This window comes from Saccopteryx leptura, chromosome 1 (genome assembly GCF_036850995.1).
Source record: "Saccopteryx leptura isolate mSacLep1 chromosome 1, mSacLep1_pri_phased_curated, whole genome shotgun sequence".
Taxonomy (NCBI): domain Eukaryota; kingdom Metazoa; phylum Chordata; class Mammalia; order Chiroptera; family Emballonuridae; genus Saccopteryx; species Saccopteryx leptura.
Window position 1 is genome coordinate 287,614,006 of NC_089503.1, and position 25,328 is coordinate 287,639,333.

Here is a 25,328-nt window from a genome sequence, read left to right on the forward strand (position 1 = left end):
TAGGTACTTGACAGAGAAATTTGTTTAACCCTCAGGAAAACCTTACTGAGGAGGATCCTATTTTTATCTCCACTTAACAGAAGAGGTAACTGAGGATCAGAAGATAAGTAACTTGGCCACGGTCACACAGGGAGTTAGAGGCAGTGCCAGGACTTTAACACAGGCAATGAGGCTCTGGAGTCTGCGCTCGGAACCACTAAGCCAAGTCACCACAAATCTAAGGCAGAGGTCTTCCCGCTCAGCTGAGCCCTGGGTAACTCCCAGTGCTCACCACTGGATGCTCCGCAGTGGCCACTCTTTAACAGGTAACCGCCCCTCTTCAGAGAGAATACAGGCTCTTCACGTGTGACTGATCTGTGAGGCATCCTCTCTTTATAAACTTATCCATAACCTTCCTCTTCTCTCAAAATATTGAATAAATAAGCTCTAGATCCTATCCTCTTGTCCCCCCAGGATCATGCTTCATGAATCCCTTATCTTTTATCTTGATTTTTTCTATCTCTTCCCCTTTAATTTGTAAACACGTTCAAGTATATCACCTGCAAAAAACAAAAACAAAAACCCTCCTTTAATCTTCATCCACTTTTAATCCCATAACTCTGGCCACTGTCTCACTCTAACTGGAGAAGGAGCTTACTTTCTCTCACAGGCTTCAATTTCTGCATCTAAACAATGACAGCACTGGGCCAGAAGGTCTCCAAGGTCCTTCCGATGCCAACATTCTGTTGTTCTTAATGTAGAGAAGATGGCTTTGACCAAGTTTAGTTTCTTTACAGTCCCCTGGAGCACCCAAGTTCATTTTCTTCTAGGACTGACAGTCTGTTCCCCTGGCCAGCGACACTTACCTCCTCTCCATTCATTCCCCAAATTCCCAAAGACCTAGCTTATACCCCTCCTGCTCCTAGAGAGCCTAATCTTTAACTGGTAGAACTTCAATTATAACCATAATTAAGCATTCTCCATCAATAGTCTTACCTTTCTGTTGGGCAGATAAAATGTATTATGCTCACTTTGTTAAAGATTACGCTGCCCACGTGAAGCCGTAGCCCAGGTGATATTAATGTGTGTTGAGAATCCTTGTAGCCTGGGGCTTGGTTTTGGGATTAGGCCTTTCCCACCCTTTTTGATGTAGGGCGGTACAATCCAATCATGCCTCAGAGAAGTGACTTTGTATTAGAGACTTCCCTGTTTTGTATATTGGATTAAGAGTTTGGATTGCTACACTATAAAATGGGGACGAAGTGAGAGCTTGGGTTCTTGGTTCCTGAGGTTAGCATGAGAGAGCGGAGAGAGTAGAGCCAGCAGCTAGAGGCCACGTGGAGGAGGCCAGGAGAAGCAGCCAAGATGGCGGAGTGCTGAGTGAGATGCCAGTTTGTGTAGAGTTTGTATCTGGGATAAGGAAGGAAATGGGGAACTGAGGAGAATAAGGTTGGTGAGCTAGAAACCTTTGATTCTAGGAAACTCGGATAAATCAGTAGCTTTGTGAGCACTGAATGTGAGTGGGTTTTGGAGCCCAGTGTGTATTTTTACTTGCCCGCCGGGTGCAAGCTAGATTAAAGACTATGGCCCACCAGTTTTTGGCTCCATGGTTTCTTTACCGACTGTCCAAATCCAATGCGAACCTGCATGGGCCGGGCTGCTGTGATAGTGGCCCTGGCCACGCCTACTGGCTTTACACTTTCATATTACTGTTCTGTGTGTCTTTGTTCCCTCACCTAGACAGCTGTGGGCGAGCAGGGACTATGTCACATTCATTTCTCTGTAACCCCGGAAGGGCCTCACAATAATAGGTCTCCCATAGCTGCTCAGCAGTGAGAGCTGGTTGACTGAGGGGTCATCCTAAAACTCGTGGTCAAAGTATATTACAAAACGCCCTGATTGTGAAGGAAGACCACCTCTTTCTTCTACTTCTCTCTCATACACATTTTCTTTCTTTTTTCTTTTTTTTAAATTTTTTAAAAAGATTTTATTTATTCATTATAGAGGGGGGGGGAGAGAGAGAGAGAGAGAGAGAGAGAAGAGAAGAGAAGAGAAGAGAAGAGGAGAAGAGAAGAGAAGAGAAGAGAAGAGAAGAGAAGAGAAGAGAAGAGAAGAGAAGAGAAGAGAAGAGAAGAGAGAAGGGGGAGGAGCAAGAAGCATCGACTCCCATATGTGCCTTGACCAGACAAGCCCAGGGTTTTGAACCGGCAACCTCAGCATTTCCAGGTTGACGCTTTATCCACTGCGCCACCACAGGTCAGGCCTCTCTCATACACATTTTTAAAACATAAACTTGTCATTCAAGAGCATCATCCAAATTTAGCAACAGGAAAGCTTAGCTGTCTCCTTGATTTTCTTTTCTCTGAATCAGACACATTATAGCCATGTTTCCCTTTAACCCAAAGTTAAGTGATCACAAGCGCTGTAACTTTATAGGCCTCTGGGCGATCTAGGTTCTGCACCTCCACTAATACATATTCTCCATGGTTACTAAGTCCACTTACTTTTCAACACATATAGCATTATGTTACTTCCTCACTCTGGCAACCAAATCTCCAGGTAACATCTGGAATAATATCAGAGAGTTGGTGTTTGATCAAAACTATATCCTCAGCTTTGTTCATTTGGAAATGAGTAATTTTGACCCTGAGGTTTGAAATGAGCACAGATGGCTGTGTGTTGCAGGGGTGTGCTGGCACTTTCCAACAGAGACAACAAGTCACCAGTGAGAACCCTGGAGAGCGCTCGCCTCCTCTGCCCTGAGAACTGTGGAGTGTTCCTCAGCACTGGGAGTACTTCTGAGTCTCCAACAAGCCCAGGCAACTGCTGACTACCCCAAGTGAGTCCCAAAGTTCCTCCAACAGAATTTTTACCTCAGCGTAGTCATGTTAAACAAATGTTCCAGAACACTGGTTCTCAATGTTGGTTTCAGATTCTAGAACACTTTCATAAACACCAAAATGCTCAGCTTTCTCCCTTCCCCACCCACCACCCTTCAAAGATTTCAATCTAACTGGTTTAGAGTGAGACCTATACATCAGTATTTTCCTCAAAGCAGCTCAGCTATACTGAATGAAGGTATTATTGTTAAAGACTTGAGGTATGATAACAGCATTGTGGCTGTGTTTTGGAAAAGAAGTTCTTCAGTAGTGGGAAACTGGTAAGTGTCAAATAAGGTCTTCGATTTGTTAATAGTACGTCCCAGTGTTGATTTCCTGGTGCTGATTACCGTGCTAAAGGTTCTGAGGATACGCCCTTCAGAGGAGGCTGTGTGTGGGGTGTACAGTACAGGTACTCTGAATTATCTGTGTGACTTTTCTCTGGTCTAAAATTGATTCAGATTAAAACGCTTCTTAAAAAGTCCTTTATTTTTAAAGATACATACTTAAACATTTATGAATGAAATGATATGCTCGCTTGAGATTTACTGCAAAATAGACCAGCCAAGGAGGTGGGGGGGGGGGAGTACAGTGAACCGGGAGCTGCCAAGCTGGTGCCTGTAGCAGGTGGGCACTGAGTCCATGGGATCACAGTGTTCGTCTACTTCAGTGTGTGTGTCAAATTTTCCATCACACATACTGGGGGGAAATTCCTGGGGGATTCTGATACACATTCAGGGCCAAGAAACACTGTTCTGAGTCTTGGAAATGCATAATGAGGAGCTCTGTCTTGTGCTGCCGGCTACAAAACACTTCACCCAGCTCTTTAAAAATGAGCTAGTCAATCTTTCTGGACTACACTTTCTAAACTATACAACGCCAGACCTGGATTAGAGGACAAGGAGCATTAAAAAGTTAACTTTACTTTTTCTAAAATCATCTCTCTGAAAGATAATGTCATGGTTAATTTCTAGAACCATAGTCAAAAATGATAAAGTCTTTCTTATGTCTACAAGAAGTTTCTTTAAAAATGCTATTTCTGCCCTGGCCGGTTGGCTCAGCGGTAGAGCATCGGCCTAGCGTGCGGAGGACCCAGGTTCGATTCCCGGCCAGGGCACATAGGAGAAGCGCCCATTTGCTTCTCCACCCCTCCGCCGCGCTTTCCTCTCTGTCTCTCTCTTCCCCTCCCGCAGCCAAGGCTCCATTGGAGCAACGATGGCCCGGGCGCTGGGGTTGGCTCTGTGGCCTCTGCCTCAGGCGCTAGAGTGGCTCTGGTCGCAATATGGCGACGCCCAGGATGGGCAGAGCATCGCCCCCTGGGGGGCAGAGCACCGCCCATGGTGGGCGTGCCGGGTGGATCCCGGTCGGGCGCATGCGGGAGTCTGTCTGACTGTCTCTCCCTGTTTCCAGCTTCAGAAAAATGAAAAGAAAAAAAAAAAAAAAAAAAAAAAAAAAAAAAAAATGCTATTTCTATAAGATGTTAATACTAGATGTTAAACGAATATAAGGGTTGTGTGGTGAAAAAAGTTTGAAAAGTGCTGGTTTTCTTTGTTGTAAGTTTCCTAAGAACTTTTAATAAGGTAATATGCATTGTGAGTTTCCAAGGTGGTGATAGAATATGCAAATGGTTTGATCTTACATGGACTAGTTTTCTAGAACTTACTTTGGAAAACACTGTAGATCAGCAGTTTCCAAATCCCAGGTAATGAAGAATGGCATCAGAATCATTTGCTAAACTTATTAAAATAAAGGTTTACAAACCACTACCTAGACTACTGTGGGGACAGAATTCAGTATTAAAACAAAAACCCAACTGATTCTAATGCATAGTCATGTTTGGGACTTGAAGCTATGTAAATCATAATGTAGTAAAATAGTTTATATCATTTGAAAGGCCACACCAATGCCAACCCATATGAAAGGGCATATTTCATAGGCTTCCAAATAGAAGACTTCCGTGAGAGAAGCATACTCACATACAGCATTTTATGAGAGCAATGTGCTAATATGCTGGAGGTTGTGGCAAATTTAAATTGATATCACTGGTGATAACTTTGTAATTTTAAGGATGCACTACTTCCATTACTGATAAATAATTAATTTCTAGTGATTCTCGGCCTTTTACTTGTGTGTTGCCTCCTGTCCATTTTCTCTGGCCTGAAACAATGACCAGAACTCTTCTGTTAAACAACTCCAAGGGGGTGCCATTCACATACATGGTTTCTCCAAGATAGAGCTCCAGACCTTTTCTTTTTTTTTTTTTTTTTTTTTTAATTATTTTTTTTTACGGAGACAGAGAGTGAGTCAGAGAGAGGGATAGACAGGGACAGACAGACAGTAACAGAGAGAGATGAGAAGCATCAATCATTATTTTTTCATTGTGCGTTGCAACACCTTAGTTGTTCATTGATTGCTTTCTCACATGTGCCTTGACCGCGGGCCTTCAGCAGACCGAGTAACCCCTTGCTGGAGCCAGTGACCTTGGGTCCAAGCTGGTGAGCCTCGCTCAAACCAGATGAGCCGGCACTCAAGTTGGCGACCTCGGGGTCTCGAACCTGGGTCCTTCCGCATCCCAGTCCGACGCTCTATCCACTGCGCCACCACCAGGTCAGGCAACCTTTTCTTTATGACACTACTTCAAAGTGCCAGGAATAGAAATCTCTTCTTGAGTGAAAACTTTGGAAAATGTATTTACTTACATCTTGGTGCTCCCAGAGCTGTGCAGTGCCGTGGCCCAGTCAGGGGTACATTTCAGTGCTTTGAAGTACCTACTCAGTGTCATTACTGGTTACTCAACACTCCAGTATGCTGTTCAGCTTACTAAGTACGTTTACATAAATTATCTTGTTTTGCCTAACCAGGAGGTGGCACAGTGGATAGTGTTGGCCTGGGATGCAGAGGACCCAAGTTCAAAACCCCAAGGTCTCCAGCTTGAGCACGGGGTTGCTGGCTTGAGTGTGGGATCATAGACATGACCCCATGGTCACTGGCTTGAGCCCAAGGTCTCTGGCTTGAGCAAGGGGTCACTCACTCTGCTGTAGCCCCCCAGTTAAGGCACATATAAGAAAGCAGTCAATGAACAAATAAGGAGCCGCTACAAAGAATTGATGCTTCTCATCTTTTTCCCTTCCTGTCTGCTTATCTCTATCTGTTTCTCTTACTTAAAAAAAAAATTGTTTCTTTCTTTATAGAACCTTGTGGTTTAATATGCATAATTGTTTCCATCCAACCAATAAGAAACGCCAAGCTTTTCATATGCTGACACAGTGAAGAATGTAAGTTTTAGGGGGATGTCAAGACTTCTGTTCTCAAAGAACAGATGCCCTATTTGAAAATAAAATACAAATTACATGTAAGAATCAGCTAAAGTCGTTCTGAGGATATAATGTTAGCTAGAGCAAATTTTTATGGCAGGAATTCAAATATACTAATAAGAGCCAACACTCGAAATAAGTCAGTCAGAGAAAGACATTGCTATATGATTCCACTCATATGGAGAATCTAAGGAACAAAATAAATGAACAAACAAAATAGACACAGACCATAGATTCAGAGAACAGACTGATGGTTGCCAGAGCAGAAGGGAATTGTGGGCATGGGAGAGCAGGGTGAAGTGATTAAGAAGTACAGATTGATAGTTGTAAAGTACTGCATAGGGAGTATAGCCAGTAATACTATATAGTAACTGTATGGTGCCAGGTGGGTACTGGAAATATTGGGGAGAACTCTATAGAAAGCATATTATTAGCTAATCACTATGCTGTACATCTAAAACTGATACAAAATAATGCTGAATGTAAACTGTAATTGAAAAATAAAATTGAGCCTGACCTGTGGTGGTGCAGTGGATAAAGCATCGACCTGGAAATGCTGAGGTCAGAAACCCTGGGTTTGCCTGGTCAAGGCACATATGGTGCTTCCTGCTCCCCCCCTTCTCTCTCTATCTCTCTCCTCTCTCTCTCTCTCCCTCTTTCTCTCCTTTCTAAAATGAATAAATAAAATAAAATTAAAATTAAAAAAAAAAGAAAAAGAAAATTGAAATTGAAAAAAAAAAGAGCTAACTGCCTGACCAGTGGTGGGGCAGTAGATAAAGCACTGACCTGGGATACTGAGGTCCCATGTTCAAAACCCCGAGGTCTTGAGTGTGGGCTCATCTGGCTTGAGCGCAGGCTCGCCAGCTTGAGCATAGAACTGCCGGCTTGAGTGCGGGATCATCAACATGGTCCCAAGGTCGCTGGCTTGACTGGAGCCCCCCCAGTCAAGGCACATATGAGAAGCAATCAATGAACAACTGAAGTGATATAACTATGAGTTGATACTTCCAGGATTCAAACTCAGATTGGTCTAGCTTCATAGACCCCTCTTTTTCACCTTCGTATTTTACAGTTAGGAAAGACAATCCCCCAAAGCAGTGAGGACAAATGTCAAAATTTAGCTAGAAAATGATTACAGTGGTAACTTGAGATATGAACAGACCAACATACAAATTGTTTTATTTTTTATTTTTATTTTTTTTACAGAGGCAGAGATAGACAGGGACAGACAGACAGGAACGGAGAGAGATGAGAAGCATCAATCATTAGTTTCTCGTTGCGCGTTGCAACTTCTTAGTTGTTCATTGATTGCTTTCTCATATGTGCCTTGACCGTGGGGCCTTCAGCAGTCCTAGTAACCCCTTGCTGGAGCCAACAACCTTGGGTCCAAGCCAGTGAGCTTTTTTTTTTTTTTTTTTTTTTCTCAAACCAGATGAGCCCGCGCTCAAGCTGGCGATCTTGGGGTCTCGAACCTGGATCCTTCCGCATCCCAGTCCGACGCTCTATCTACTGCGCCACCGCCTGGCCAGGCTACAAAATTTTTTTTTTAAGATTCAAACTGTGACTCAGTCCGTATTTTTGTTTGAGATCTGACCAAAATTCCGAGATACGAGTCATGATTTGGGAAGCTGCCGATAGTTGGCGCATTGGCACACGGGTCCAGTATCGGCAGTTTGATATACGAGTTGACTGACTTATGAGCTCAGTTACAGAACGAATTAAATTCATATCTCAAGGTACCACTGTACTTTCAATAAAGCTAGGATCACTGGATCCACCACCCAGTAGAAAAGGACTCAGGAGTCAGAGGAAATCATAATAGAAGTCAGCAATGTTATTTTCCCACAACACTTACCTCTTTGATTCGTTTAACCAAAGCATTCTGATCAAAAGCAACGGCCTCTGCACACTGATGGAGGTGGTCCTGATATCGGAGGCAGAGCTGTAACACCTGCTGAGAATCCAGTTTCTCCAGTTTGGTGTTTGTTGGTGAAGTCTGGCCACTCAACAGTCCTTCAAAACAGAAAAAAAGAATGAAATCAAACAAAATGGAAATTACTGTTAAACTTATAAGTAATGTAGCTTAGCCATAAGTTTACTAAAGACTGGGTAAGAGACCTAAAATTAATCTTGCATCTTTTGTTTTATGCTAATGACAACCATAGCAACTATCATTTATGGAGCATCTATTATGTACCAAGCACTGGCAGAGTGCTTCCTGTGCATTATTTATACTCACAATCACCACTGAAAGTAAGGTATTAGTAGCCCCATTTTCCAGATGAGAAATCCCCGACACAGAAAGGTTAAGTAACTTCCCTAAAGTCACATAGCTAGTAAGCGGTTTCTCCAAGATAGAGCTCCTGGGACCTTATGACATCTCTTCAAAGTATCAGGAATATAAATCCCTTCTTGATTGAAAACTTTGGAAGATATATTTACTTAATTCCTTTTAATAATTAAAATGGTTGTCTGAGAAACAGAGAAAAAGAAATAAAATGTATAAGGAAACTGTTAGGAGGAGACACAAACATGAAAAAATTTAAAAGTGAATAGAATGTCAGCTGACTCACCATAAACCTCATTCTTCACATTTTCTTCCACCAAAGTTTATTCAATGTCCTTACATTTGCATAGACATTTTACTTTCAAAGCCTTTCATATAGAATTACCTTACTTTTATTTAAGGTATGTAGAACAGGATAATTATGAGCATTTACAGAAGAAGAAAGCAATTAAAGAGGTAAATGACTTGCCCGTGGTCACACAGAGAAGCCCTGACTAGAATGCAGGCCCACAAACTTTTGGCCAAGAGCAGTCTGCTGAGCCAAAGTTTCACACACTATTTGGTGTTAGGACCCCTTTACCTTCTCAAAAATTACTGAAGACCCAAAGAGCTTTGGTTTATGTAGTTTATATCAATATTCACCTATTAAAAAATTAAACTGAGAAAATTCTTAAGTATTATTTTTTAATTTATTTATTCATTTTAGAGAGGAGAGGGAGAGACAGAGGGAGAGAGAGAGAGAGGAGAGACAGAGAGAGAGAAGGGGGGGAGGAGCTGGAAGCATCAACTCTCATATGTGCCTTGACCAGGCAAACCCAGGGTTTCGAACCGGCGACCTCAGCATTTCCAGGTCGATGCTTTATCCACTGCGCCACCACAGGTCAGGCGAAAATTCTTAAGTATTAAATCACTTAAAAATAACAATAACCCAATTAAATGTTAACAAATAACATTTTTAAAAAATTATTACCCTGCTCAGATGACTCAGTTGGTTAGAGCATCATCCTGAAGTGTAATGGTCACACGTTCGATCTCTGGTCAGGGCACAAACAGAAACAGACTGATGTTTCTCTCTCTCTCTCTCTCTCTCTCTCTCTTTCTCTCCCTTCACTTCTCTCTAAAATAAATAAAACTTCATAAAAGAAGAAAATTATGTTTTCCAAAACAAAAAAGTGAGAAGAGTGGCACTTGTTTATGTTTTTCTAAGTCATTTTTTTTTTTAAGTCTGGCTTAATACGGTGTGTCCGTAAAGTCATTGTGCACTTTTGACCAGTCACAGGAAAGCAACAAAAGACGATAGAAATGTGAAATCTGCACCAAATAAAAGGAAAACTCTCCCAGTTTCATAACTACTCAGTACAGTTCGATATGGGCTCATGCAAAGATTTTTTAGGGCTCCTTAGGTAGCTATCCCGTATAGCCTCTACAGACCCATCACTGACTGATGGCCTACCAGAACAGGGTTTCTCCACCAAACTGCCGGTTTCCTTCAACTGCTTATCCCACCGAGTAATGTTATTCCTAGGTGGTGGCGCTTCATTATAAACGTGCCAATATTCATGTTGCACTTTGGTCACGGATTCGAATTTAGCGAGCCACAGAACGCACTGAACTTTCCTCTGTACCATCCACATCTCGACTGGCATGACCGTGGGCTGCTCCGCTGTATACACGGTGTTACGTCATCATCTGCGCATGCACACATGCTGACACATCATCCTACAAAAACTTGGAGGGTTTTCTTCTTATTTGGTGCAGATTTCACATTTCTATTGTCTTTTGTTTCTTTCCTGTGACCGGTCAAAAGTGCACCATGACTTTACGACACACTGTAGAACACAACTGCAGTTTTTTATCCACTTCTGTGTTTAATCTGTTGCTCTTCCACATCATGTAACTTCTGGAAAAACTCTATTGTATATTTGTAAGAGAATGAGAGACATTAGCAAAGATCTAAGTATTATTGTGAAAATGGTTTTGACCTGAGAGAATCCCTAGCAGAGTCCTGGGACCTGAGGGATCCCCCACCACACTGAGAAGGACATGCTCTACCTCGTACCAGAGCCAGTGACACAGCATGAGGTACCCCAAAAGAAACACAACAATGGGCCCTGTATATTCGGGGAGGAGGAGGGGGATGGGGGCTGACCCATATCAAATGTCATCTTGAGAGCCCTTCCCTATTCCTGCCCCCAACCACCAGGGTCAAGCCCTCCCTGTTCTAAGGTACTGGAGCCTAAGCTAGTGTTCCCCCACCCCCAACAGGCTATGAAATGAGCTACCCAGCTGGGCAGGCCCAGAGAATCTTTGGAAGCGCCAGTCACTGCTCTCAGATCCTCACCTGGCCTGATGGACAGAGCTCAGGATTGAACCTGAGGCGCTGCCTTGCACCCGACCTCCAGCTGCCAGCCCTCGGTCCACTACTGATCCCAAATAGCTCAGTCACTCCGGTTGGCCTGCCTCTACATAGCACCTTTTGGTGAGGCTGGTATTTGAAGAAACAGGGATTTTAATTTTTTTTACCATCTGTCCGTTACCCTCTTCTACCTCTCTCCACCCATTTTTCCCTCCTGAAGCCTATCAGTAGATGAGTGAATAAAAAAAGCTGTGATATATTTATTTTTATTTTAGAGAAAGAGGAAGAGATGAAGAGAGTGAGAGAGACAGGAACATTGATCTGTTTCTGTCTGCGCCTGACGGGGAATCAAACCAGCAACCTCTGTGCTTCAGGGCAATACTCTAACTAACCAAGCTATCTGGCCAGGGCTGGGAACCATTTTTTTTTAATACTTATTTTTTAAGACTTTATTTATTGATTTTTAGAGAGAGGAGAGCAAGAGAAAGAGAGAGAGAGAGAGAGAAAGACAGGGGGAGGGAGGAGCAGGAAGCATCAACTCACAGTTGCTTCTCATACGTGCCTTGACCCAGCAAGCTCAGGGTCTTGAACTGGGGATCTCAGTATTTTAGGTTGATGCCTTATCCACTGCACCATCACAGGTCAGGCTGGGGACTTATATTTTAATTGAAATTTTTATTGGTACAATCCTCTGATCTTACTCTGATGTCCCCATTTTACTTACATTCATTTGTGTGTGTGTGCACGCACACCAGTGTTTTTGATTCTATACTGTTTTTTCACCTGTTGGGTCATGTGTCCACCACATCCATTAGATGCTGCACCACTCCATCACAAGGATTTCTTTTTCTTTTTTTTTTTTTTTTTTTTTTTTGTATGTTTCTGAAGCTGGAAACGGGGATAGACAGACAGACTCCCGCATGCGCCCAACCGGGATCCACCCGGCACGCCCACCAGGGGGCGTCGCTCTGTCACCACCAGAGCCACTCTAGCGCCTGGGGCAGAGGCCAAGGAGCCATCCCCATCGCCCGGGCCATCTTTGCTCCAATGGAGCCTCGGCTGCGGGAGGGGAAGAGAGAGACAGAGAGGAAGGAGAGGGGGAGGGGTGGAGAAGCAGATGGGCGCTTCTCCTGTGTGCCCTGGCCGGGAATCGAACCCGGGACTTCTGCACGCCAGGCCGACGCTCTACCACTGAGCCAACCTGCCAGAGCACAAGGATTTCTTATGTTGCTACTTTTTTCTTTTTCTTTTTTTTGTGACAGAGAGAGAGACAGAGAGAGGGATAGGGACAGACAAAAAGGGAGAGAGGCCCTGGCCCGTTGGCTCAGTGGTAGAGCGTCGGCTTGATGTGCAGGAGTCCCGGGTTCGATTCCCGGCCAGGGCACACAGGAGAAGCACCCATCTGCTTCTCCACTCCTCCCCCACTCCTTCCTCTCTGTCTCTTTCTTCCCCTCCCGCAGCCGAGGCTCCACTGGAGCAAAGTTGGCCCAGGTGCTGAGGATGGCTCCACGGCCTCTGCCTCAGGCGCTAGAATGGCTCTGGTCCCAGCAGAGCCACGCCCCGGATGGGCGGAGCATCGCCCCCTGGTGGGCATGCAGAGTGAATCCCGGTCAGGCGCATGCAGGAGTCTATCTGACTGCCTCCCCATTTCCAGCTTCAGAAAAATACAAAAAAAAAAAAAAAAAAGGGAGAGAGATGAGAAGCATCACTTCTTCGTTGAGGCACCTTACCTGTTCATTGATTGCTTTCTCATATGTGCCTTGATCGGGGGAGAGGAGGCTCCAGCAGAGCGAGTGATCCCATGTTCAAGCCAGCGACACCACACTCAAACTGGTGAGTCCATGCTCAAGCTGGCAACCTTGGGGTTTTTAACCTGGGTCCTCCGCCTCCCCACTGCGCCACTGCCTTGTCAGGCTCATGTTGCTTTTTATAACCACATTCACCTCTCTCATCCATTCTAGGGGAGCATCCTTACCCCTAGCAAACACTAATTTGTTTATCATTTCTAAAACTTTGGCATTTGAAAAATGTTTTATAAATTGAATAATACAATATGTATTTTGGGGACTGACTTTTTCACCTAAAATAATATATATATATTAGAGCCTGACCAAGCGGTAGAGCAGTGGGTAGGGCATCGGACTGGGACGCCAAGGACCTAGGTTTGAAACCACGAGGTCGGCCTGACCTGTGGTGGCGCAGTGGGATAAAGCGTTGACCTGGAAGTGCTGAGGTCGCCGGTTCAAAACCCTGGGCTTGCCTGGTCAAGGCACATATGGGAGTTGATGCTTCCAGCTCCTCCCCCCTTCTCTCTCTCTGTCTCTGCTCTCTCTCTCTCTCTGTCTCTCCCTCTCCTCTCTAAAATGAATAAAAAATAAAATAAATAAATAAAAATAAGAAACCACGAGGTCGCTGGCTTGAGCGTGGGCTCATCCAGCTTGAGCATGGGCTCACCAGATTGAGTGCAGGGTTGCTGGCTTGAGAATGGGATCATAGACATGACCCTATGGTCGCTGGCTTGAAGCCCAAGGTTCCTGGCTTGAGCCCAAAGTTCACTGGCTTAACGCCCAAGATCACTGGCTTGAGCCCAAGGTTGCTGACTGAAGCAAGGGGTCATTCGCTCTGCTGTAGCCCCCCGGTCAAGGCACATATGAGAAAGCAATCAGTAAACTAAGGTGCCACAACAAAGAATTGATACTTTTCATCTCTCTCCCTTGGTCTGTCCCTATCTGTCCTTCTCTTTTGTCTCTTGTAAAAAAATATATATATATTATTATCTTTTTAAATTAGAGATTCATCTAAGTTGTTGCAAATTATCAATAGATCTTTCCTTTTTATTTCTGAGTAGTATTCCATGGCATGTATGTACCAGAGTTTAACCATTTACCCACTGAAGGACATGTGAGTTGTTTCTGGTTTGGGGCTATTATAAAGCTGCTATGAACCATTGTGTATAGGTTTATGTGTAAACATAAGTTTTTGTATCACTGGTATAAATACCCAAGAGAGCAATTCTGAGTTGTATGGTAACTGCATGTTCAGTTTTTTGGGGTTTTTAATTTTTTTTTAATTTTTTTTTTACAGGAACAGAGAGAGAGTCAGAGAGAGGGATAGATAGGGACAGACAGACAGGAACGGAGAAAGACGAGAAGCATCAATCAGTTTTTTGTTGCGACACCTTAGTTGTTCATTGATTGCTTTCTCATATGTGCCTTGACCGTGGGCCTTCAGCAGACCGAGTTGGAGCCAGTGACGTTGGATCTAAGCTGGTGAGCTTTTTGCTCAAGCCAGGTGAGCCCACGCTCAAGCTGGCAACCTAGGGGTCTCAAACCTGGGTCCTTCCACATCACAGTCCGACGCTCTATCCACTGCGCCACCGCCTGGTCAGGCTGCGTGTTCAGTTTTATAAGAAACTGCCAAACAGTCTTCTAGAATGCCTCCAACCAAGGAAACAGGATTTTTTTTCAGACCACTGAAATCTCCAAACATAATTATTAAGGGCTACCCTATCACTGACAAGAACACAGTCCCAGAAACAGACTTGTGGAGGAAGATCCCAAAAGGTTTTCGCTGTCAATCCAAGATTGAAGTAGGAAAGGGGTGAGGACACACCACAGAAAGAGGAATAGTTTTGTGCCATTGACAGTGGGCCAGGATAATGCAGAGGCTGTGAAGGAAACTGATAAATTCAACAATATAAAAATCAAGAGTCCCAGTTCCCATGGCAAAACAAACAAACAAACAAACAAAACAACTGTAAGTTAATAAAAACCTGGGAAAAATATTTGCAACCCATATCACAAAGGGTAAGTTTCCTAGTACATAAAGAGATCCTAGAAATTGGCAAACCAAAAATCAGCAGAGGATAGATGAAGCATATAAAAAGGCATTTCACAGAAAAGGAAATACCAATGCCTCAACTATAAGAAAAGATGTACAACCTTATTCATCATAAGAAAAATAAAAACTAAAACTTTACTGCTAGCCCATTTTTCACCTATCAAATTGGGGGGGAAAATCCAAAGGTGTGATAAAAACTCTGTACGTGAAACTGAAGAAACAGGCATTGCTGAACCATGTGTAAGTCACTGACACCTCCACAGAGGCCAACTTCTCATGGGTGTCAAAATGACAAATGCATGGAGCCTTTGATACAGTAATTTCACATCTAAGAATTGTATGGACACTAGCACACATGCTAAATGATGTAAAATGTATATATAAGATTATTCATTGCAGCAGTGATTATAATAGTAAAATATGAACAAACATCTCAATATCCATCAAGGGAACTTGTCAGTTAAATCATGGTGCAGCTGTAAATAGTAGTATATAATCATAGAAAAGAATGAGGAAACTCTGTATGTAGTCACATAAAAAATCTGTTAAGATATTAATAAAACAATTTTGTGAAGAAGCAAATGTTGAATACAAAAAACTTAGGATATTCAAAAGTTAGATGGCTTGCTCTAACACAGGGGTCCCCAAACTACAGCCCGCGGGCCACATGCGGCCCGCTGAGGCCATTTATCCAGCCCCCGCCGCACTTCCGAAAGGGGCACTTCTTTCATTGGTGGACAGTGAGAGGAGCATAGTTCCCATTGAAATACTGGTCAGTTTGTTGATTTAAATTTACTTGTTCTTTATTTTAAATATTGTATTTGTTCCCGTTTTGGTTTTTACTTTAAAATAAGATATGTGCAGTGTGTATAGAAATTTGTTCATAGTTTTTTTTATAGTCTGGCCCTCCAATGGTCTGAGGGACAGTGAACTGGCCCCTGTGTAAAAAGTTTGGGGACCCCTACTCTAACACCTGCTATAGAGCATGTTCTACAATTATTTGAGCTTCTCTGTTCATATTTTTTAAGTTTAGACAAATGTCCTAAAATCCTGGAATCGTTTTTCAACAATAAAATATGAGATATTAATGTATTTTGTACATAATCAAGCATCTATTTTTCACAAAACGATTCAAAAGATTGAAGGTGAACACATTTCAGCTATAGAAGTTAGTCTTATTTTGAGTGACTTTATCCCTTAATATAAATCTCATTTTGAAGAAAAATTTCTTCCTTTAATTATAAAAAGAAAATTGTCAGACTTAGAGGAATCAAAATCCGGGCATAACAGAAAAGTTTATGAAAGAAGTGCAGAATTTTTATCAGACATGTTTTCAATATATCAAAGAATGGTCTGAAACAAACATCACGGGAAATAAGTTTTCTTTTTATTTATTTATTTATTTACTTTTACAGAGACAGAGAGAGAGTCAGAGTGAGGGATACACAGGGACAGACAGATAGGAATGGAGAGATGAGAAGCATCAATCATTAGTTTTTTGTTGCGCATTGCGACACCTTAGTTGTTCATTGATTGTTTTCTCATATGTGCCCTGACCATAGGCCTTCAGCAGACCGAGTAACCCCTTGCTTGAGCCAGCGACCTTGGGTCCAAGCTGGTGAATTTTTGCTCAAACCAGATGAGCCCATGCTCAAGCTGGCGACCTTGGGTTTTCCGCATCCCAGTCTGATGCTCTATCCACTGTGCCACCACCTGGTCAGGCTTTTTGTTGTTGTTGTTGTTCCACGGGAAATAAGTTTTCAATGGTGTTTTTTTACTTCATCTCAAGTATATTGGACAGATATTCAATCTTGTCTTAAGGGTTTTTTTTGTATTTTCTGAAGTTGGAAACGGGGAGGCGGTCAGACAGACCCCCGCATGCCCCCGACCGGGACCCACCCGGCATGCCCACCAGGGGGCGATGCTCTGCCCATCTGGGGCGTCGCTCGTTGCAACCAGAGGCATTCTAGCGCCTGAGGCAGAGGCCATAGAGCTATCCTCAGTGCCCGGGCCAACTTTGCTCCAATGGAGCCTTGGCTGCGGGAGGGGAAGAGAGAGACAGAGAAGAAAGAGAGGGGGAGGGGTGGAGAAGTAGATGGGCGCTTCTCCTGTGTGCCCTGGCCGGGAATTGAACCCAGGACTCCTGCACATCAGGCTGCCACTCTACCACTGAGCCAACTGGCCAGGGCTTGTCTTGAGTTTTTATCTAAAGAAATGCCAGACATCAAAATAGATGACAATTGTCTCTGAAGAAATTAGGAGACTGAATGTATATTTAAATTCTGAAAAATTAATACAATGGGAAAATGATAAAAGATGGGTGGAAATATTCAGCCATTTCAAAATACTGATATGGTTTTTTTTTAACTTTATTTATTTATTCATTTTATTTATTTATTTTTTATTTATTCATTTTAGAGAGGAGAGGGAGAGACAGAGAGAGAGAAGGGGGGGAGGAGCTGGAAGCATCAACTCCCCTCTGTGCCTTGACCAGGCAAGCCCAGGGTTTTGAACCAGCGACCTCACAGCCATTTCAAAAATGAACATATTCCATGTGAAAATTTATTTATTCTTGTTCAATTTACTTTGTGCTGCCCTGGAAATAATGCAGCAGTTGAAAAAGTTTTTTCAATTGCTGACGATTTTTGGACAAGTGAGAACTCAAGACTGAATGTTGATACTCTAGCTGCAGCACTTGCCATAAAATTCAATACGCAGTATGTTTCTTGTTCAGATATTTCCAATATATTGTTACAAGATGATACATTGACAAAAAATATTCATTCAATGGAAAAGAATTCATTCAATTCTTAGATAAGATTATCTAAATGAGTATTTTTTCTTACAATTATTATTAAAAATTAATAGGCATGTATAAGCATAATTAAAATATAAAATATTACAAATGTTTTTATTACGCATTTATCATATTATAGTGTATTATTGTTCCAATGAATAAAAAATGTTTCTTTTATTTACGATATTGTTTTCTTCAATTTATTTTTGTCCTCCTTTTCATTGTAAAAAAGTTGGTCACCTTAACATACCGCACTCAGTACATAAAAGGTTCCCAAATTAGGTTAAGAGGATGCAGTTCTGTTGTAATTCCAGAAAAGAGTGGGTTGAGGAAGACTTTAGGAGGAAAAATAGACTTTTCAGGATCCCTACTCTGTATTCTCTACATACACGTAAGAGGGAGGCCTTGTCTCAACCTGAACCTGCTCGTCCAAGGTGAATAGGGAGGATTTCCAGAGTGTGGGTGACTCCTGAGGGCCTGTATGGAGAATGGGAGGAGACCTACAGGGCAAGCCCACGCTTCCAGAGGGCTGAAGCAGCGCTTGTGTTCAAGAACCTTGCTTTAGTTCACAAACAAAACCTTACTCTTCCTCTTAAGAAAAAATGGAAGACGGGTGGATTTCAAGAAAGCTTCCAAGTCTAGAAGACACACTAAGGTGTTCAAGTTAAGTTTCCCAGCCAACATCAAAGTAAAAGAAATTACAGTTTAAATCTCAATTGTACCTTCTAAATCAACAAAAAACAAAGCCCAGCCTCATGGGTCTATTGTCAGAATACACTTCTTTGACTCACAGGAATCTCTGAAAATCTGCCATAAATTCTGCTCCAGATCATAGAAAGAACAAGACAAAGGAAAAATGATAGGCTACTTTTTCTATTTCTAAAGTTACAAAACTGGGCCCTGGCCAGTTGGCTCAGTGGTAAGAGCATCGGCCTGGAGTGTGGATGTCCCAGGTTTGATTCTCGGTCAGGGCACACAGGAGTAGCTCCCATCTGCTTCTCCACCCCTCTGCCTCTTGCTTCTTGCTTCTTTCTCTCTCTCCCCCTCCTGCAGCCATGACTCAATTGGAGCGAGTTGGCCCTGGACACTGAGGATGGCTCCATGGCCTCCACCTCAGGCGCTAAGAAGAGCTCTATTGCTGAGCAATGGAGCTACACCCCAGATGGGCAAAGCATTGCCCCCTAGTGGGCTTGCCAGATGAATCCTGGTCAGGGCACATGAGGAAGTCTGTCTCTGCCTCCCCTCCTCTCACTGAATAAAAAACAAAACAAAACAAAAAAACTGTGGCAACCCAGGCAAATGCTAGAAGCCATGAATACAAAGTGCTTCCATCACTCTCAAGAGTCAGGAACCCATCTGCCTCATTCTGATGACTGAACCACTCCTGCATCTTCTGATAAAAGGGAAAGGGAAAACAGAAAGCTGAATTAATTTAGAGATGATACATTTTGTCCTTTTTTAGAAGACCACACAGCTCTTTATTGTGAATGCACATTAAGGGTTTTTACAAATTGGTGATAATTAAATGAGATGTGTGCTCTCCTGCTCTCTCAGTCCCCACGCACCTACCTCTTCCAACAGTCTCACACCTGCCTAGCCAGCTTCCACTAGTTCACATTATCCACCTCACCTCTGAGGGCCCCTAGGTTTCCTTCTCTGTTTTAATTCCTATTTACCAACTCTAATAATAGCCTAGACCCTTACATACTAGAGAATGAACCATATATCACCTTGAAATTATTTTTTGTACAATTTTATAAATATTCTTTATGGTTGAGATTTTTATCATTTTTTAACTTTTTATTACATAAGTTACCAAGCATATAGAAAAGTAGAAAAAATATATATATACCCAAATATTCACCATCTAGATTCAACAACTAAGACTTTATCTAATTCATCTTTCTCTCTGTATTTTTTTCCTTTTCCTGAGTCCATTAAAAATTATAGACATTATGACATTTCACTCCTAATATGCTATTCTTCCACATATTTACAGTCAGTCTTCCATGTTACATAAAAGTTTCTAAGTTCTGGCTTCCTTACTGTTAGGGAATATGGCCATTATCCTCAGTTTTCTAATTCTTTTTTAACTTAAAACAGTGATGTACATAAAGTAGATTGTTGACTGAGTTAAAAACCTGACCTAATAGATTGCATATATGAAGAGCTGGGTTTGCAAATGGTAAAAACTGGAGACGTTCCTAAGACCCTGGTGAAACCACTTTGTTTATACAGGAATGGAGAGCGGGCCCCGGGGAGGGGCGGGGACCAAGCCTGACGACTCCAGATCAAGCAAACTGCCAGCTGTGCCGACCTCTCTGTGCTGAGTGTAGAGTGGAAAAATCATCAGGATTAGAAATTTGGGGAATATTTTACTGAGCAATCTTTTTCTTTCTGAAATGTCAGGTAGGGGAAAACTGTTTTTCTGAAATATAATCAAGAGCCAGGCGGGCATTAACCTGGGTTATTGCCAAGCTGACTTCCTTGACTTTTAGAGGCATAGTCACCTGCAGAACCAGAAATGAGTATTATGAGCAATGGGGCCATATTTGAGAAACAGTGTAACAAGCTTCATTTCTTACCACAGAATCTAGAAAGCAAAGTCTATGTAATTTTGGCAAAAGTTACTGTGAAGGTACAATTAAGCAACAACAGATTATGAGAAAAGTAATTCTCCCTAAAACTATTAAGGGATTTTTGATTCAGTTGGTCCCAGTGTATTTCAAAGACAAAAAACTCTAGTTCTCAAAGGCACTCCCTCCCCTTAAAGAAAGGAAGAAGTCTAAAAACATCTGCCCAACTTGGACAGGATCTTATGATGTGTGTGAGTGCTCAGTTCCTTTGGGGCAATTGAAAAGGATGCCCTCCATGACTGGTCCGCTCAGGAACATCTCCCTCCGTTCAGTCATGTCAGAGAAGCACCAGGCTCACTCGGGAGAAGGAGCCAGTCAGGATGGCGCTCATCTTGTTTCGGTTAAACTCTGTGGCAGAAGAAACTGCAAGGAAAGGCAAGCCCACTCTAACATGTCAAGCCCCTACAATGTTCGCTGTAGATAAAAACAATGCTCTCAAGATCTCCCTCCTAACAGTTTCCAAAACACCAGAGGTTCAAAAAACAACTGTCTCATTAAAGTATGCTAAAGACTGAAAGTTTGTGTTCCCTTCCAGATTCATATGCTGAAACCTTATCCCTGGCACTGGCTGGTTGGCTCATTGGTAGAGCATCAGCCTGGTGTGTGGAAGTCCTGGGTTTGATTCCCAGTCAGAGCATACAGGAGAAGCATCCATCTGCTCTCCCCCGCATCTCTTTCTCTCTTCTTCTCCTGCAGGCATGGCTCAAATGGTAAAAAGCTGGCCCTGGGTGCTGAGGATGGTGCCATGGTCTCGCCTCAGGCACTAAAATAGCTTGGTTGCTGAGTAACGGAGCAGCAGCCTAGACTGGCAGAGCATCGCCTGGCAGGGGGCTTGCTGAATGGATCCCAGTTGGGGCACATGCAGGAGTCTGTCTCTGCCTCCCCACCTCTCACTTTTTTTTTTTTTGTATTTTTCTGAAGCTGGAAATGAGGAGAGACAGTCAGACAGACTCCCGCATGCGCCTGACCGGGATCCACAAGGGGCGATGCTCTGCCCACCAGGGGCGATGCTCTGCCCACCAGGGGGCGATGCTCTGCCCCTCCGGGGCATCGCTCTGCCACGACCAGAGCCACTCTAGGGCCTGGGGCAGAGGCCAAGAAGCCATCCCCAGCGCCCGGGCCATCTTTGCTCCAATGGAGCCTTGGCTGCGGGAGGGGAAGAGAGAGACAGAGAGGAAGGGGGGGGTGGAGAAGCAAATGGGTGCTTCTCCTATGTGCCCTGGCCAGGAATCGAACCTGGGTCCCCCGCACGCCAGGCCGACGCTCTACCGCTGAGCCAACCGGCCAGGGCCTCCCCACCTCTCACTTTAAAAAAAAGGAAAAAAATAAAGAAACCTAACCCCCAAAAACATGGCATGAGGAGGTGAAGCTTTTGGAAGTGACTTGGTTATAAGGATGGAGAACTCATAAAAGGAATTAGTACTAGTATGAAAGAGACCCCAGAGCATTTACCTGCCCTTCTACCATGTAAGGACACAGCAAAAAGAAGGCTATCGCCTGACCTGTGGTGGTGCAGTGGATAAAGCATCGACCTGGGAACACTGAGGTCGCCGGTTCAAAACCTTGCACTTGTCTGGTCAAGGCACATATGGGAGTTGATGCTTCCTGCTCCTCCCCTCTTTCTCTCTCTCTCTCCCTCTCTCTCTCTCTCTCTCTCTCTTACTCTGTCTCTCCTCTCTAAAATGAATAAATAAAGAGCAATTTAAAAAAAAAATTCAAAAAGAAGGCTATCTATGAATTAGGAAACAAGCCTTCACTAGACACCCAATCAACCACACCTCAATCTTGAACTTCCCAGCTTCTAGAACTGTGAGAATTTCTGTTATAACACCAGGGTGGATGACTCTTTTATGGATGAGCAAGAAATTTCTGGTGGGCTAGCACCGGTCCATACACTGACAGTTAAACCTTGCTTGCAAGGCACACCAAGATGGACTATAAAAGGGAGAACATCGTTATAGAGTCAACAGCAATCAAGGGAGCTGATTTTTTTTTTTACAGCTATTTTTTTTTTATTTTATTTATTCATTTTAGAGAGAGAAAGGGAGAGAGACAGAGGAGAGAGAGACAAAGAGAGAAAAAGTGGGGAGGAGCTGGAAGCATCAACTCCCATATGTGCCTTGACCAGGCAAGCCCAGGGTTTCGAACCGGCAACCTCGGCATTTCCAGGTCGACGCTTTATCCACTGCACCACCACAGGTCAGGCAAGGTAGCTGATTTTTTTCTTTTTAGTTTTCAGAAAGATGAATCACAGTTTTGCTTTCATTGAAAACAAATGAAGTACTAAGAAAAAAGATGTAACAAAAAAGAAATCTGCCTGAAGGCGGTGGCGCAGTGGATAGAGCATCCGACTGGGATGTGGAGGACCCAGGTTCAAAACCCTGAGGTCACCGGCTTGAGCGCGGGCTCATCTGGCTTGATAGGCTCATCATCTTGAGCATGGGTTGCCAGCTTGAGCATGGGATCATAGACATGACTCCAAGGTCGCTGGCTTGAGCCCAAGGTCACTGGCTTGAGCAAGGTGTCACTTGCTCTGCTGGAGTGCCCTCCCCGCCCCCCACCCCAGCAAAGACACATATGAGAAAGCAATCAATGAACAACTCTAAGGAACTGCAACTAATTGATGCTTCTCATCTCTCTCCCTTCCTGTCTGTCTCTATCTGTCCCTCTCTCAGACTCTCTGGCAAAAAAAATAAAAAAGAAATCTGAAATATTAAATGCCAAGACTTTCTTGCTCAAAGAGGTCACTCTTCTTATAGGTGCTAACTCCTGCCTTCCCTGAAGAGTTCCACACCCTCTACACTTCAAAGGATAATGGAAAACACAGGATTGTTTACACTGGAAAAAAACACCTTGATCAGATGAAAGTTCTCACTTACCAGTAGCTTAAAATACTGAGGCAATACTTTTATAATAGCTAATTTCTAAAAATAAGATCAATTTTTTTTAAAAAAACCTAATTTTTCCATACATGATGTCTAATAATAAGGAAAATAATCTGTTTCTACTCAGATTAAACAACAGAAAATATAAAATGTTTCTTCTATTCAGAGAGTTACGACACAAGGAGCTAGCAATAAAGCTAAGTGTCATATACGAGGGCCTATCAGACTAAGAAGCTGAAGAACCAAGTCTCTTGATCCCCACCTGCCCTGCGGCTAGTACACAAGCACAGGACGGACATTCCGATCTATACACCCAACCCAGGCTCTAAATAGGGAGCCATAATGCAAAACAGTGGCCTTCCAGGATGTATATTTTCCGTGACAGCACTTTCCAGAAAAAAAACAATGTTTCCAAGGCAGCAACAGAAGTAGAACCAGATGCAAAGTCCAGTCTCCACTGCCAGTTAGCACTGTTTGTGTGCAAGACGCCACCGCAAGCCCTTGGCAGCAGCAGCAGTAGTGACCTCAGTGGGTCAGTTCTGTGGCATGATTTTGGCCACTAAGCATGGTTAGGTAGCCCAAAACCTGAGTCTAGAGCTCTTCTGGAGAGTCTGTAAGCTACTTAACAATGTCAATTTCTCTACCAGTAAAAGAGAAGTAATAGTATATTAAAGGTAGCTGTGAGGATTAAGCGAAATAATATACACGGTGGGCAAAAGCGGCTTTAAAGCTGTGAGTATGCAAAACAGTTTATTCTTGTATTATTATTAATTATTGTATTATTTTCCATACAAACAACTGTAAATCTATTTTTCCCCATCCTGTATCTTAAAGCCCTTTGGAAACAATAAGCTACCTATTATTATAATTTACTAAAACATAACTATTCTCAGTCACTACACAACGCATTTTACATTTCATGAGTATAAAAAACAATAGCATTAATAAGGGCCCTCTCTTAGCCAAACACTCTGCTAAGCATTTTTTTTTAACAGAGACAGAGTCAGAGAGAGGGATAGACAGGGACAGACAGACAGGAATGGAGAGATAAGAAGCATCAATCATTAGTTTTTCATTGCGCATTGCGACACCTTAGTTGTTCATTGATTGCTTTCTCATATGTGCCTTGACCACGGGCCTTCAGCAGACCGAGTAACCCCTTGCTCAAGCCAGCAACCTTGGGTCCACGCTGGTGAGCTTTGCTCAAACCAGATGAGCCTGCGCTCAAGCTGGCGACCTCGGGGTCTTGAACCTGGGTTCTCGGCATCCCAGTCTGACGCTCTATCCACTGCGCCACCGCCTGGTCAGGCCCGCTAAGCATATTATATATTTTATCTTATTTGTCAGAATGACCTTAGGAGACATTTTATTATCCCCTATACTAGTAAGTAAAGCAATACAGTCATCACAATAATTATGAGCCTGACCTGTGGTGGCGCAGTGGGTAGGGAGTAGACCTGGAACGCTGAGGTCGCGGTTCATGGCTCTGGGCTTGCCTGGTCAAGCCAAATGTGGGAGTTGACGCTTCTTGCTCCCCCCCCCCCCGTCACTTTCTCTCTCTCCCCTCTCTAAAATGAATAAATAAAATCTTTAAAAAATAATAATAATTATGACAACAAACCACAATGATGGAAATAAGTGCTAGAATTAACAAAAAGAAAAATACTATAAATTAATGATTTTTGGTGACAGAAATATTACTATAATTTAAGGGAGATAATACAGTAGCCAAAACATGAGAGCTCTAGAGTTTCAATTCTTAAAATTCTAGTGTGCATAATTTGGCAACTTACTTGAGGAATTAATTTAAAATACCATTTCCTTTTAATTTATGTTTAAGATACTTTTGCTTATTTGAGATTTGGTTTGAAATTTAAATGTTTCCAGTAGCAACATAGCTCATTTCTAACTACATCTTACTCTTTATGGGCTGTATCTCTGGAGTACACTAGGTTAAAGGTCCATTTTGGGGATTTACCAGAACATTATTTTTGTGTATTACTGACATTCATGCTCTCTCCCCAGTTACTTGATAAGGTTCTTGAGAGAAGAAAGCATGTATTTTTTTTAATTAATTTATTTTTTTACAGAGACAGAGAGTGAATCAGAGAGAGGGACATACAGGGACAGACAGACAGGAAGGGAGAGAGATGAGAAGCATCAATCATTAGTCTTTCATTGCGCATTGCGACACCTTAGTTATTCATTGATTGCTTTCTCATATGTGCCTTGACCACGGGCCTTCAGCAGACCGAGTAACCCCTTGCTGGAGCCAGCGACCTTGGGTTCAAGTTGGTGGGCTTTTGCTCAACCCAGATGAGCCCGTGCTCAAGATGGCAACCTCGGGGTCTCGAA

General features: G+C 43.0%; 1 protein-coding gene and 1 non-coding gene across 3 annotated transcripts in view; one reads left to right on the top strand and one right to left on the bottom strand.

Annotated features, from left to right (window-relative positions):
• BORCS5 (BLOC-1 related complex subunit 5) overlaps window positions 1-25,328 on the bottom strand; it is a 90,608-nt gene that overhangs the window by 24,972 nt on the left and 40,308 nt on the right. For both annotated transcript variants that reach the window (XM_066361155.1, XM_066361154.1), the window contains exon 3: window positions 8,028-8,185. In XM_066361155.1, the coding sequence (XP_066217252.1) occupies window positions 8,028-8,185 (158 nt within the window). The remainder of the gene's footprint in view (window positions 1-8,027; window positions 8,186-25,328) is intronic.
• On the top strand, window positions 12,124-12,199 carry TRNAI-GAU (transfer RNA isoleucine (anticodon GAU)). The gene has a single exon. It is a non-coding gene; the product is annotated as a tRNA-Ile (tRNA).